Raw genomic sequence first — 15438 nt, 5'->3', positions numbered from 1 at the left:
AAAATACGGATCTGCCTTAATCAGAGGCTAGGGGCATTAGGCATTTTTAAGAGCTCCCAGGTGACTCTGACATGCACTGTGGGGTACGAACTGTGGCTGTGGAGACAGGGAGCCACCGAAGGGTAGACCTGGACAGATCTGTGCTTCGAAGGAGCCAGGGAGAGGTTGAAGAGCAGAGGGAGGGGCGAGGCAGGGAGACCCGGAAGAAAATCTCAGTAGTGGTCCAGGCACATGGCAGGAAAGGTGGGGTGGGCAGAAATGCCATTAAAGAGGGGCACCAGGGCAACTCCATAGGTTAAGCATCCGACTCTTGATTTCAGCTCTGGTCTCATGGTTGGTGGGATTGAGGCCCCCGTCAGGCTCTGCTCTGAGGACGTGGAGCCTGCATGGGATTCTCTCTCTCTCCCTCTCTCTCTCTCTGCCTCTCTCCTGATTGCACACACTCCTCTCTCTCAAAATAAATAAATAAACTTTAAAAACAAAAGCCATTAAAGACATAGACCTGACAGATCTTGGCGAGCCCATTTGGAGGGTAGGAAAGACAGGAATGAGACTATTTTAGAAACGAGAAGCTGAGTCCTGGATCAGTGGCCCTCAACAGTTCAAGTGTGAGGATTTCTTTTCAACATCAAAAAAAAAAAAAAAAAGTCTGATGATAGCTAAACTTCCATGAATAGAAAATCCCTAATGACACCAAGCTACATACACCTGGAGATGATTTGAAAGGATTTGCATTTTATCCGTCACAACGGCACAAATGTACACAAACCAGAACGTCGGAGGCAGAACAACATGGGTTCAAATCCTTCCTCTGTCTTTACTACATGTGTGACCTTGGACACTGTAGCTGTCTGTGCCTCAGTCTCTCACCTGTAAAATGGGCATTATAGCAGTATGTGGCTCATGGAGCTGAATGTGGACCAGAGTTGTACATATAGACAAAAGCCTGGCATCTGTAAGCCTCAACATGTTTTAGATATTGTTTAGATATTGTCACTATTGTTCAGTTTATTTTTTTAATGTTAATTTATTTTTGAGAGAGAAAGCGAGAAAGTAGGGGAGGGGCAGAAAGAGAGGGAGAGAGAGGATCCAAAGCAGGCTTGGTGCCATTTCAGAGAGCCCAGTGTGGGGCTAGAACCCACAAACCATGAGATCATGACCTGAGCCGAAGTCGGTGGTTTAACCAACTGAGCCACCCAGGCGCCCCACTATTATTCAGTTTAAAGATGATGCTTGCTGCCCATGTGGATGTGAGGACCCCCAAGGTCATATAGGGTGGCTGCCTTGCTCCTGCCCTCCTAGATCTTGTGACATAAGGCATAACTGACCATGCATGTCTGTAGGCTGGTCATTGTCACATGGCTGCAGCATGGCTGTGCCTACGTGAGGCAGTGTCATTACTTAGCAGTCTATGGCATGGAATACGGTGGCACTAGCATCTTATCAGATTATACCTGGAAGCTGAAAGTTAGATGCAGCTGCTGCGACTTGTGAAAAACAATTTTGACAACTAAAATTAAGTTAGACCAGCATTCCAGGATGGCGTGATTGCAGGACAAAGGAGGGGTCCCGGAATCTGGGAGATGTCGCCTTGGAAGACAGGACGCCACCACCACTCACTTGAGCCTGACTTCCCCAGCACCTGAGGAGTTCCAGAAGCAATACTGACCAAGGGTCCCCAGGTCAGCGTGACCTGGTCACACCAGCTGACAGTGTACCGGGACTGCTCAGCTGGCCCGCAAGCTGACACCATAGGATAGTGGACAATGAGTGAAGAGGGATTTCAGGGTCCACCTGTCTCAGTGTGCTCGCCACGTGGCCGACGGACGGTCCATTTCTTCCTTTCCTGTCTTGGCGACTCCTTTCCTCTGGTTGGAACAAGGAGACCAGCTCTGTGCTCTTGCCTGGGGGCACAGAGGAGACAGAAGCAGCCTACAAGTGTCATTGGCTTCGTTTTCCATAAGCCTGAGCCCTTGGGGTTTTCTGAGCATAGATACAGTATCTTGCCTAGAAGTAAGGGGGGCAAGGAAGCTTCCTCTCCCAGAGAAGAAATGGCCCCCGGTTGGGGCCAGGTCGGGGGAGAATACAGGGCTCTGTGGAGCGTGAGGCCCTGGCAGAGAGCCAGGCAGCCAGTGCGTGTCCAGGAGGAAATGGCAGCCCTGCAGGCTTCCGTCCTCTGTACGCAGCCTCAGAAAGTGGCAGAGGGCTGTCGCTTGGGGGGCCTCAGGAATGAAGGACGCACACCCCAGCTGGAATGTTCGCTGGGAACCATGGGCATGCCCCCACCAGGACACCCTCCCACCCAGGCCCTGGCGCCCCACACACTCACCCCAGCTGCTGTACAATCCCAGGGGGAGGGCTATGAAGAAGGACCGAGAGTTTTCCAGCAAGCCACTGAAGTGAGCGCTCAGATTCAGAAATTAAGTCAAATTGTAGAAGAAAGTTAAATTATAGGATAATTGAACTACCGAGTCGATGTACTGCAAGAGATACCTGTCACATACAGCCGAGAAAACTGAGGCTCAGAGAGGACAAGCAAGTAGCTCCAGGCCACCCAGGTCGCATGGCGAGGAGACACGGCCAGAAGGGGACCCAAGCTTGTGAGACTCCAAGCTCAGCACTGCCTACCTTTCAAATGGGGCAGGAGGACCAAATATCTCTCAGGAAGGACTGGCCAAGTAGATACGGGCCAGAGAGAGAGAGAGAGAGAGAGAGAGAGAGAGAGCCAGATACAACAACGTAGAGTAATTGTCAAGATCACACCACTAAGTAAAAACAAAATGCACAGTTGTTTGTACTTACTGCCTTTTTGACAACATAAAATTAAGTTAATTTTTAATAATTAACATTAAATAAATCCAGCCAGACCCAAGAAAGGGGTACGCTGATTGTCTTTCGGAGGAAACTGGATGATGGGGAGACGGACAAGGCAAGAAGACCGTTCCTTGTGCACCCTTTTGTATCTTTTGGATTTCGAATCAAGAGAATGTATTACCCATTCATGTTCAAAAAATAACATTTTTTTTTAAAAAAGCGAGTGACAGAGAATCTCCTTGTTCAACCCTCTTAACTGTGATGAGACTGGCTCTTACTGAGCATCCAGTGTGTGCCAAGCCCTGGGTGGGTGCTGTGGGTTTATGCCGCGGGGCGCGGGACGCCGCCTCCAGACACCAGGAGCCCACTTACCCCAGGCAACCCCGGCCCCCCAGGCTGAGTGGGGGGATAAGCGGCCGCAGGACACCCAAACAGCTTCCCTGTTGCACACTTGCCCAGACCCCCAGCCACCCTATGCCGTGAGCCTCGGTTGACGAGGTGTGAGGGTCCGTCCCAGGACCAGCCTCTGTGCGCCTGAGGACCATGGGGGGCGGTCTGAGCCAGGGCTCCTCTGGGCTACACTGCTGCCTCCTGGCAGTGGTTGGGGCAGGGCGGTGGGGAGGTGGGGAGCCTGAGCTGCCTTCATTCTGTATTTCTATGGAAAGGATCAGACACAGTCATGCCCTTTCTCCTTGGGCTGTAAGCATTCTCTGCTTGTAACCGAGGCAGCAGTTACTGTGCTGTCAAATAAGCAGTGAGCCTCCGAGACAGAGTTTCAGCCTGGGTGGGAAGAGCGAGTGGGCCCAAGTTCTCTGTAAATGGAGCTGTAGTCCACCACATCAGAGAGCTGCCTCCCCACCCCACCCCTGCCTCTCTCCTGGAATTTTCTGCCCCGTATCATCCCCAGCCCCATCTTGGGAGGAGGCAAGCAGCAGGAAGCAGCCTCTCCTGACTTTCCACTCCTTTCCCCAGTATTGATCTCATGTTGTCCTTGACATGTCGGGAGGAAGCTACACCAGCTGGGGTCCCCTGAACTCTAGGAGAGAAAGCTCTTTTTGGAAGAGCCACAGCTTTTTGAAGGAGTCTCAAGGTCTGGCTGTATGAAGCCAGAGAACTTCAACATGCTCTCCCAGCCGATGTTTCCAGTGATCCTCGAGTTATCCCGGGTGTGGCCCGGGCAGACGTGAGGTATTGCCTTAGACAAAGATATGTTTAAGACCTTCTCTCTAAGTAGCTAGAGTAGCAGCATTGAGATGTTAGCCCAGGGTCCTGACCCCAGATCTCAGGCTCTCCTCACACTTGATGGAGAAGAATGTTTAGTACAACCTCACATTTTCAAAGGATGAACTGAGGCCAGAGAGGAAGAGAGACATCTCCAAGGTCACACAGTGGGTGAGAGGCAAAGCATGGTCTCAAGAACCCAGCCGCTGTCTCCCATGCTGGAGGTGGATTTGTCATCTGTCAAGGGGCTGAGAAAGGCAGGTTGGTTGAGACGACTGCCACCTTGTCCCTGATAGCATTCCTGATTTGTCCCCACTCACCTCATTTCTTGGTTGCTGCCCCTAGGCCAGTGCTTGTGGACTCCAAGGTCTTGAAGAGCTGGTGGTAAGTAATTAAGCGGGGCCATGGAGGCTGTCTACTCTAAGAGGGTGGTGATTGTATGGCACGGGGAAGTGTTTTCTCTCCTTAAAAACCTCAAATCCAATTTTTAAAAATATGGCTGTTTAAAAGTATTCTAGTGAGTGGGGGCACTTGGGTGCTCAGTCTGTTAAGTGCCCAACTTCATCTAAGCTCTTGGGTTTGAGTCCTACTTCGGGCTCTGTGTTAACAGCTCAGAGCCTGGAGCCTTCCTTGGGTTCTATGTCTCTGTCTCTCTCTGCTCCTCCCCCACTCATGCTCTGTCTTTCTCTCTCTCTCTCTCTCAAAAATAAATAAACGATTTTTAAAAATTAAAAAAAATCGAATGGGGTTTTTGGGAGGGGGGAACATGGATGGAAAGAGATGGATCATGAGTTGGTGATTGCTGAAGCTAGGTGTTATTATGATATCAGGTTACTAATACTATTCTGTGTAAATGTGTACAGGCTTTAAATTTGACATGATAAACAGGTTTTTTGGTTACTGTGCTATCAAAAAACACGTTGGGTCCTCAAGCCACATTAGACCCACAGGCCACCCTTTAGCAGACTCCAAATATTCCTGGCCACCTGTATGCTTCATCCCAATTCTCTCTGCAGAGCCTAGGAGAAGGCAGACAAAGGAGGGAGGGAGGGAGACGCACCGGCTCGTCAGGGCTTGAGATCGATCACCATCACTGAGCAAAGACTCTGGGATTAGATGGCGCCCCATGAAAATGGATGCAAGCTGCCTCCACCCCTGCCCCTGCCCCATACTATCTAACCCCTCCTCCCACCCCACCCCCATCCTCCCTGTGCCTCATGTGTCTTGCTCATCTTTCTTGAACTTGACTTACCACTTGCCACAAGCAAGGGAAACAAGCAAGTCTAGGGTCTACTATGCTCAGTCCGCACGAGGAGACATTCCCTGTCTGGGTGAACAATAAAATGTACAAGTGGCCTGGCACGTCCAGGGTTAAGGTGGATCTAGAGTTGTGTGGCTTCCAGAAAGACCTCCCCAGCAGGGTGTGGAAGGCACGAGTTTCAGGGTAGAAAGAGGGTGGGGAAAGAAGGGGTAGGTTTTATCTCCCTTCTCCATTGCTGAGGCTGACCACTGTGCACCATAATCTCTCTCCTAAACCTGAATGTCTTCCCAGTTTATCAAGTGCCCTCACATCTGTGCTATCATTTAAACCTCCCAAACCTGTGAGGCAAGTATTATCTCCATTGCATAGATGAGGAAACTGAGGCTCCATATGACCAAGGGACTTGCCCAAGATAGCCTGGCTCATAAGTGGCAGAGCTCAGGGCTGCTGATCCTAATGTTAGCGTTCCTTCCTCTACGCCAGATGGGAGGTGGGTGGAGGGAGTTCCTTGTCACTAGGCATCATGGCTCTCTCTCAACTGTGATAGAAAAAGTAAACACTGAGATTACGAAGTGGTCACCCCTGGGGCAGCAAGAGGTTTTGCTGGGCCACTATTAAACTCCAAATGTGTTGCAGCTCTTTAATTAAGGATTGTCAGAGGGTAATGGTCTAGCTTTGAATGGGTCTTCTGGGATGACATGGACAGGGGCATCTGGATTTTCTCATATGCTTTGTGTGAGGACCACACAGCCCCCAAATCTCCCCTGAGTGTGAGATATATGGGGAAGGTTAAAGAAGACACTGATATTGTCGACAGGAGCAAGGGACAGTGTCTTTAGGTCTTACATCAAATCTTAATTCTGCCTGCCTTTGCTGGGTGACCCCAGGCCAGACTTTGCCCTCTCTGGTCCTCAGAGCATCCCTGCAGCAGCCAAACCAAGGCCATCTCCCTGCCAGCTCACTGTACAGCAAGACCCCACTCCCTTCACAACTCTCCCAGACAAGGTGAGAAAGGGCAGGAAACATCCCACACCCCTCACTCACTCAGGAATTTCACACCAGGAAAGCGATGGGCATCAGAGGCAGGGCGATAGTTAGGAGGAATGAAACAGGCTGGGGCTGGACCCAGCTATGCAGCTCTGGCCTGTACAGAGGTTGCTTTTCATGCCCTTTTCCTCTGTTAATTTGGCTTGTTTTCCAAACATTGGTCAAACAATCTCCCCCCAGAAGCAGCAGCAACAGAAGGAAATGTTATTAAAAACGAGTCCGTTAGTGGGCATGGTGTGTGCATGAAGTCTTTGGGAGTTTTGGCTGCCAAATAAAGACTTTATTGTTGTCATTCCTCTTTTCCCAAGCTCCCTCCCTCCCTCCCTCCCTCCTTCCTCCTCCCTGCCTCCCCTCTCTCCTCCTTTCCTCCCTCCCTACAATCTGCCCGTCCCTCCCCCAAACCTAACCTCCCCACCCCACTAGGATCTGGTAGAAGCAAAGTCAGGCGAACACAGGCAGGCAGGCACCACTGGGAGATCAGAACTTCTAGCTGGCTCTCTGCTGCCACAGCTCCACCGAAGGGTGGGGGAGGAAGAGGGGGAGCCTTGCCTGGGGAATAAGCCCACAGCTGAGAGGAGAGGCAGGTGTGTGCAGGTAAGCCCAGGGGGGAGATGGGGGGAGACCCCTTCCTCCAGCAGGGGACCAGCAGGGGTCCAGCTGCCGTTACTGACCTGGTCTCTATGTCCTCCTTGCTTCCTTCCTTCCTCCCACCTTTTTGCCTTTCAACTGAGCGCCAGTTCATCTTCCACATTTCTCCTGCGCCCTCCTCCACCGCCTTCCCTCCGTCATTCCATGCCTGTGTGTTTGCCTGGTGCAAAAGTTACACTTTCTGGGTACCGGTGATTGCTGCCACTCAGGGAGTTATGCTGCACACAGTATCCCTACACGTCAGGTGTTTCTATGGAAACCCGGCTCTAGAACCCATTTCTTTGCACCTTTCACACATTGTCACACACCATCAGAGGTGCACACACGTCACAGAGAGGCCGCACTTGCCCTGCACGCTCACACGTAAATACGCACACAATATGAAGCTGTCCTGTCCATCCAGCAACCCTCTCTGACTGCATTCGATGTGCAGAGCTAAACCACTTAGTGACTGGGTGCCAGCAGACACACACACACTCTCCCTTTCTCTCTCTCTCTCTCACTCTCTCTCTCTCCATCTTGTTCTCACCCTCTCACATACCTCCGCATCTGTAAGAGCAAAGAGAAAGTGTGTCTTCCACGGAGACGGCAGAGCCAAAAGAAAATCATGTGTCCTAAGTGAAGCCGAGCAGGGAGGAGGTGAACCAGGACAGGCGCTGGAAAGGTTTCTTCGCTCTTTAGCAATGAATTGGGTAGGAGGGAGGAAAAAAGTGCCTTTCCAGCTTGTACCGTATCTTCCCGGTACCTCTGAATTTTCCTCTCTGGTCCAAACCACTGGCTTTTGGAAAGAAAGGGAAGAAAGCAGCCTAGACTCTAAGCCCTGGAGGTCCTGCTTCCCAGCTCTGGGGACAGTTCATTGATTTTTTTTTCTGTGGGCAGCCGGAGAAGGTTTCTCTTTAAAGCAATTTCAGAATTATCCCGGGATGGTGAGGCGTCCTGTGGGAGAGAGCAAAAAGACAGTAATTCCTCAGTCGGGGGGTGGGGGGGGGCTGAAGTGGGTAATTGGATGGGGATCATTTCCAAGTAGGCTGGACCCCCTCCTCCATGGCTCCCTCTTATTCCCCCACGACAGCAGAGAGAGTGCTGTCCCAGGGCAATTACTGGTGGGCAGATCAGGGTCGCCAAATGTGGTTGATCTTCAAAATTACCTGGGGGGAGGGGCAGGGAGGTTACTAGAAATATATGATGGAGCCCAGGAATCTATTGTTTACCACTGTAGAGGATCCTGGTGGTCAGCTAGGCTTTGGGGACCTGAATCAGGGGCCTGAGAGAGACCCATGCTGGGACCGAAGAGCCCAGAACTCTGGACAGTGTGGTGTCCTGGACCACAAGGTCTCTGTGGACTGCCTGTGGAGGAGTCCCGGGGTGTCCTGAATGGGCGGCCCTCTTCCCGGGAGTGGGAACAAGCACAGGGACCGCACGGGGAAGAGCTCCTGTGGGACTCTTCCTCGCAGGCACTGGCAGCCACATCATAGGGACCCCCCCAGAAAGGAAGTTCCCCCAAAACAGCCCCAAAGAGCTTATGTTTCCTCTCACTTGCTAATCTACCCGGGCACTGCACTGGGTCCTTCCCCGTCCCTTCTAGATCCCCTCTCCTCCCGCCCAACAGCTGTCTGTTCCCCATGTGCTCAGAGAATGGGCTGAACACCGAGCTCTGCACTCTCCGGTGGGCAGCCCCACTTACGGGGCGTGGGAGGGAAGCATGTCGAGGCTGGAAGAGGAAACAAAAAGCCAGGTGCAAGGGGTTGGGAGGGGAAGTCATGGGTCACAGGGGCTCCAGAGCCTGGAAGGAAGGGAGACTGCTTCTCACCTGGCCAGCAGCCTCTCTCCTGCTGCAAAAAGACTTCCGATGGGGTGAGTAAATTGGAAAGAAAAAGTGAGCCTTCCCCCAGGTGGCTGGGGCGCTTCCACAGGGTCTCTTCAACCAGTTGATTCTAAGACCCAAGTGCGGACTCACAGGCCCCAAGGGAGGAGGTGCTGGGTGTCTAAAAGCTGGGGGAAATCCATGAGCCAGTACCTACTTGCGATAATCCTTGCCTTTGGGTGGAAGGCAGGGCTGCCTTTGGCCAAGTTAAAGGGAAAGAGATGCCATTACTTTGAAAAATTATCAACAATAGCTTAACATTCACTGAGCACTCATTTTAAACACATTTACTTATTTAACCCTCGAAGTGACCTGCTAAGAAGGTTGTTAACATGCCCACTTTATGGATGTGGACACCAAAGTTTAGTAGAAGTGGGAGGTTTGCCCAAGGGATCTAGCTGAGCCACCGAAGACTTGCGGGGTTGAGACCCAGATCTATATAGAAGTGCTGAAGGCATCAGACAGATTCTTCTAGGCTTTCTTCAAGGGCTGGAGACACTGGGAGATGGAGGCAGAACGAAGGATATGGGGAGGCGACAGGCTGTCAGAAGAGGACAGCCATCTCGTCCCATTTCGTCCTTAGTCCCTTGGAATGGAAAACTTGTTCTTCTGGGCTAGTGGCCTCAGACCAAAAAAACTTCATTCTGTTTACACTTTGCCTTGTGGTAGATGCTGGGGAGACAGATGGTCTCTCCATAATAGTGTTATATTTATTTTTAGTATTTGTTGATCTGTGGTTCATCTTAAAGTCACTTATCACACTTGTTTCTGACAACAGGTGGGTGAGGAATAGAGGGACAGGAAAAATTTGTTGTCCCCATTCTACAGGTAAGGAAACTGAGGCTGAGGTCAGGGCCACATAAGTAGGTAGCGAAAGATGGGCTGAGAACTCCTAAAGCTCTGTCCCCAGACAGGCTCACCCGTATTCTGATTCACCCCCAGCTGCATAAATAGTGTGTTGAATTCATCATGCCTCCACATCAGCCCTTTCTTTATCTGAGGATCACACAAGCCCCCACAGCCCTACTTAGAGGCCTTGAAAGGGACTATCTCACTCCTCTGTTTACAACTGACCACCTGATTCTCTTGACTCCTCCCATCTGGGCTTTAGAAAGAGAAAAAGGGAGCAGGATAGCTTTCGAAAGTCTGAGTTTAGAACAGAAAGAAGGGAAAAAAGAAAGAGGGTCATCCCATTGGGGGTAGCTTTGGGGCAGGGAGCAGCCCCATTCTCCATGGCAGGGACACTGGCTAGGTTAAACCACGGAGACTTAGGGGTGACCAACTAGGCAGGAAATCTGACAAGAAAAAAAACTAGCAATGAGTACAGTTGACCCTTGGAAAAGCACAGAGTTAGGGGTGCCAATGCCCCCCCACAGTTGAAAATCTGCATATAACTTTTGATTCCCCCCCGAAACCTAACTAATAGCCTACAGCTGACCAGAAACTTCACCAATACCATCAACCAACAGTGGATAAGTGCATGCCTTGTATGCTATATGTAGTATATACTGCATTCTTACAATAAAGTAAGCTAGAGGAAACAAAATGTTATTTTAAAACACCATGAGGAAGGGGAAGTACATTTACAGGACTGCACACGTATTTACTGAAAACAATCTGCCCATAAGCGGACCCATGCAATCCCAGCCCGTGTTGCACAAGGGTCAACTGTAGTGTGGAGTAATCCTTCTCCAACCCGGGAGACACACCCAGCCTGACTTCCAGACCAACCCCAATCCCACACTCTCCAGGCAAAGCCAATTACCCTGAAACTTGCTCCTACTGACTTGATAAACCCATGTGAACCTCAGCCCACCCCTGCCCTGAGTCTCAGCATTAGCCCTGGCTTTCAAGCCTTCAATGAATGAACTCACAAGCTAGGTAGGGACGCAGGCTAGCTCACTTTAAAAATCAGAGTTTCGGGGTGCCCGGGTGGCTTAGTCGGTTAAGTGTCCAACTTTCGCTCAGGTCATGATCTCACAGTTTGTGGGTTCGAGCCCCACGTCGGGCTCTGTGCTGACTGCCGGCTCAGAGCCTGGAGCCTGTTTCAGAGTCTGTGACTCTCTCCCTCTGACCCTCCCTTGCTCACGCTGTCTCTCTCTCTCTCTCTCTCCTAGAAATAAATAAAACATTAAAAAAATTTTTTAAAAATAAAAATAATAAAAATCAGAGTTTCCCTAGGGACCCTGCTCTTTTATAAAGAAACAGATGAATAAGCGAAATGCCTACCATTTGTAGAGATTTTATGCTCTGCCACATGCCTGCGTGCGTGTGATCTCATTTCATCCGCACACACATGAGGAGCCGGGGGGCCTGAGGAGGAGGGTCAGAGCCAGGATTCAAGCCCAGATCTCCAATACTTGGAACTAAAATTCAAAATGAGAACTCTCACAGGAAATGTGCTTAAGTGGAGAGGGTGAATGCTGGGCTTTGCCCCCGTGAAGCAGCACGTCTCTGAGAGCCCGTGCCCAGAATGGTGTGAGGTCAGTGGTTGTAGCTGGTTAACAGGCGCCCATTGACTGAGCAGTGAGCATGGCCCCGCAGAATGCTGCGAGGTGTGGCGGCGTGCTTGCAAAGGCGCATGAAATTTAAAAATCATGCACAGTATGACCCACCCTAAGGGAGTTCATGATTGGACAGAAGGCTCTGGAAGGCAGGAACATAAAAAAAAGTGTGACTTGGGGCTTTGTTGGGGCGCGGGGGGTGGGTTATGACTCCCTTGGAGTCCAGGGACCTCTACTCTGTCACACAGATTCTGCTTTGGGGGACATAGGACATCGCTGTGTTTTGCCAGAGCAATGGCTGTGCTGTCAGGACCTCCCCTCTGGACAGTTAGGCTCTGGCAGAAAGAGGCGTTGCCCAATGAGAGAAGCCTTAGGCATGAGCTCTGTTTTCTCAAGAAGCATGCACACACACACACACACACACACACACACACACACAGAGTGGTTGCACCATGGGGCTAGGAGAAGGGGAGCCGAACAGATCCAGTGCTTCTCCATGGAACAGGCACAAAGAACTTTTCCTCTAAAACCTTTTAATGGCTCTGAGAGAAGCCTGACCAGCCTCAGAGGTTTGGAATGTGAGAGGGNGAAGGAAAGTTCCCGAAGAGTCTGGAGCAGGAGCTGGGAAGTCTTTTGCTAATTTCAGCTTCCAGATAATCAGAAAATAAAGACATGTCAGAACAAAAAGGGTCACAAAATTTGGGGCTTTAAAAATGTTTGTTTTTAGCATACGGACCTTTTAACCCCTTGAAATGTATATGACTGTGCTATTTTTAAGAAAAGCACAGGGCTAGTGAAATGTTGATTCATAACTCACCGATCATTAAGGGAGCCAGGAGCAAGACTCAAGTTCAGTTCACAATGAATGTCTGCTCTTTCCAGTCCTTTCGGGACTGCTAGTTGGATCCTCAGCTGGAGTTAAAGTCAAGAGTCTAACTGTGAGGTTCTTTGTGGGAGGAGGCAGGGAAATGGCCCCTGGACCCCCTTGGAGGAGCCCACCTGGGGAGAGACCCCTTTGGAGGGAGATGGAGGGCAACAGAGCTGCCAGGCAATCTCTTGCCTCCTTCTGGCTCCTCTGTCTTCCCTTCCTCCCTCTTTCCCTTCCTGTCCTCTCTCCCTCCCTCCCTCCTTCCTTCCCTCCCTCTCTGTCCCTCTCCCATTCTGTGTACTGTGGAAGGTCACAAACATAGTGGACACGTGAACCTGGCTTTGCATAGGTGTATGATGCAGGGTGGGGAGTGTGTGTGTGTGTGTGTGTGTGTGTGTGTATGAGAGAGAGAGCGAGCAGACTAGGTGTCGAGGGTGGGTGCGGTGCGTGTGAAAGGTGAGGGGAGACACCCTCTACCCCTCAGGGTTGAGCTCTACCCCCTCTCCCTCTCTCCTGTTTCTTGTCACATTCTTGTCACTCCTGAGCATCTGGCCCAGGACTAAGCAGCTGGTATGGGGCTTCTAGCATCTTCCTTTGAGCAAAGCCAGCTAGAAGCCTGCAAGGGAGGAGTCTCAGCTGATGTGGGCTCAAAGGAAAGACGGCAAGAGGCCTGGAACAGAGGCAGGGGTCCCAGGGTCCAGAGGCAGCTGGGGACGCTCTGCAGCACCCCCCCCCAGCTCAGAGAACCCCAGCCAGCCTATACTCCGTGCCCTAGGCCCCAGGAAGGGAGGGACAGACCACCACTTTGTGAGGAAGCAGCAAGGAGGGGCTGGGGAAGCAGTGTGGGAACAGGGACCCTGGCTGCAGACCAGCGGGGAGTGTCCTAGGGTGATGGCCCTGTGGAGGGGAGGGTTCGGGAAGCCCCGGCCTGGACCCTTCCCAGCCAGGGGAGGGGAGGAAGCCTGTGGGAGCTGCCACTTTCTGCTTGCAGCCCCGGTCTATTGCTTTTTCCTCAGCTTAATTCAACTCAAACCACATGACTCTATTGAAGGGTGATCAGAGCCACTGGGAGCACAACCCCCAAATACCCTTCAGTGACTTACTCCACCATGTCACCGAGGCTAGTGGGAAGTTCTTCATATCCTGTCTCAAAACCACCAACTCCATGGATATGGGAGGAGCAATACCATGAGGAAGAAATGAAAGTGATTTCCTCACAGCTTTTGATCCCTTCTCTGTTTATTTTCATAGGAGCCTCCACATCTGGGGAGAAATTCTTGGTACGCCTCCTGCTGGCAAAGACCAGCAGAGCACAGGGCTGAGGAGAGAGCAGGGGCAGACACAAGATACAAGCATGTCTACAGCACTTTCCTTCCTTTCCAGGACCTCCATGAGCCCTGCCCGGGAAGGCAGGAGGCCTGGGTTTTTGTCCTGGGCTTGCTGTTAAAGGGCTTCCTGCCCTCACTCGGCAAGCCACTTCTTCCCTCCAGTACTTAATTTTTGTCAACAGTAGAGTCTGGGCTTGACTGGTGGATTTCAAACCATTTTTAGCAATGCGACTCTTCTTTCAAATGTGTGCTTTGGCCAATCCTCTATACATAACGGGTTTAAAAACACAGGGCTGCTCAGATTGCCACGGGAATGAGCTGGGGTGCCTCAGATCTGCCCACTTGGTCTCCCTCCCTTGGGGGGGGGGTGCTCCACAGAAATAGAGACATAGTTCGAGCACCACTGGATTATGGGATCTTTAAGGACGTCTCCGGATGTAACACTCAGGCCTCTATGTGTCCTACCATCCCTCTTACAGAACAGGGATGATTTCCCCGCGCCGCAGATAGAGAGACCAAGCGCTAGAGAGGTGAAGGGGCTTTTCCAGCAGGCCCCGGAGCTCCTGACTTGCAGCCAACATGCTTTCTGCAAGCATGGCTCATGCTTCCCAGAGCAGGCTCAACACACTGAACAGCTAGGCCTCTGGTCCGGACCCTCAAGCCCTTGTTATTTTCCCATCTGCTGGATACCGGCAAACGAAGAGATGCTTTGACGGGTCCCTCCCACAGCCCTCCCCCCGCACCCATCCTGGCCAACTCTAGCCTCCAACACAGGGCCTCTAATTACGGAGGCCCAGGAGGCTAATGACCTCGTGTGTCTCCTCCCTGCAGGTACATCACCTGGATCATGAGGTCATCCCTCTGCTGGATCCTCCCACTTCTCCTCATCTTGGCCTCAGTGGCCCAAGGCCAGATAACAAGACGACCAAGACCTAGGCCCAGGCCCAGGCCCAGACCTAGGCCCACACCCAGCTTTGTTCAGCCCCATGAGCCATCAGAGCCTACAGACCTGCCCCCTCCCCTCCCACCAGGCCCTCCATCTATCTTTCCTGACTGCCCCCGGGAATGCTACTGCCCCTCCGATTTCCCGTCTGCCCTCTACTGTGACAGCCGCAACCTGCGAAAGGTCCCCATCATCCCTCCCCGCATCCATTACCTCTATCTCCAGAACAACTTCATAACCGAGCTCCCGGTGGAGTCCTTCCAGAACGCCACAGGTCTGCGGTGGATCAACCTGGATAACAACCGGATTCGCAAGATAGACCAGAAGGTACTGGAGAAACTACCTAGTCTGGTATTCCTCTACATGGAGAAGAACCAGCTTGAGGAGGTGCCGTCGGCCCTGCCGCGGAACCTGGAGCAGCTGAGGCTGAGCCAGAACCAGATCTCCAGAATCCCACCTGGCGTCTTCAGCAAACTGGAGAGCCTGCTGCTTCTGGATCTCCAACACAACAAACTGAGCGACGGCGTCTTCAAGGCCGACACCTTCCAGGGCCTCAAGAACCTCATGCAACTCAACCTGGCCCACAACATCCTGCGGAAGATGCCGCCCAAGGTCCCCACGGCCATCCACCAGCTCTACCTGGACAGCAACAGGATCGAGACCATCCCTAATGGATACTTCAAGGGCTTCCCCAACCTTGCCTTCATTCGCCTTAACTACAACAGGCTGTCAGACAGGGGGCTCCCCAAGAACTCCTTCAACATCTCCAATCTGCTCGTGCTCCACCTGTCCCACAACAAGATCAGCAGCGTACCCGCCATCAGCAACAAGCTGGAGCACCTGTACCTCAACAACAACAGCATAGAGAGTGAGTGGGGGTGGGGCGGGGCCATGGCCACAGCCAGGGAAGGGAAGGCTCTTATTGTCTCAACCCTTTCTC

At 51.8% G+C, this 15438-nt stretch overlaps 1 protein-coding gene across 2 annotated transcripts in view; it reads left to right on the top strand.

Moving 5' to 3' along the window:
- The first annotated feature begins 6793 nt into the window (after window positions 1-6793).
- PRELP (proline and arginine rich end leucine rich repeat protein) overlaps window positions 6794-15438 on the top strand; it is a 13700-nt gene continuing 5055 nt past the window's right edge. The window contains exons 1-2 of one of the 2 annotated variants that reach the window (XM_077772076.1): window positions 6794-6927; window positions 14387-15366. In XM_077772076.1, the coding sequence (XP_077628202.1) occupies window positions 14403-15366 (964 nt within the window). In that variant the 5' untranslated portion in view covers window positions 6794-6927; window positions 14387-14402. Of the gene's footprint in view, window positions 6938-14386; window positions 15367-15438 lie in introns of both variants that reach the window. The other variant, XM_077772075.1, reaches the window with a different exon arrangement.

Source organism: Crocuta crocuta, unplaced genomic scaffold, assembly GCF_008692635.1.
Source record: "Crocuta crocuta isolate KB4526 unplaced genomic scaffold, BGI_CrCroc_1.0 scaffold318, whole genome shotgun sequence".
In the NCBI taxonomy this organism is placed as follows: domain Eukaryota; kingdom Metazoa; phylum Chordata; class Mammalia; order Carnivora; family Hyaenidae; genus Crocuta; species Crocuta crocuta.
Note: the sequence above shows the minus strand (reverse complement) of the source record. Positions and strands in the feature narration are given on the sequence as shown.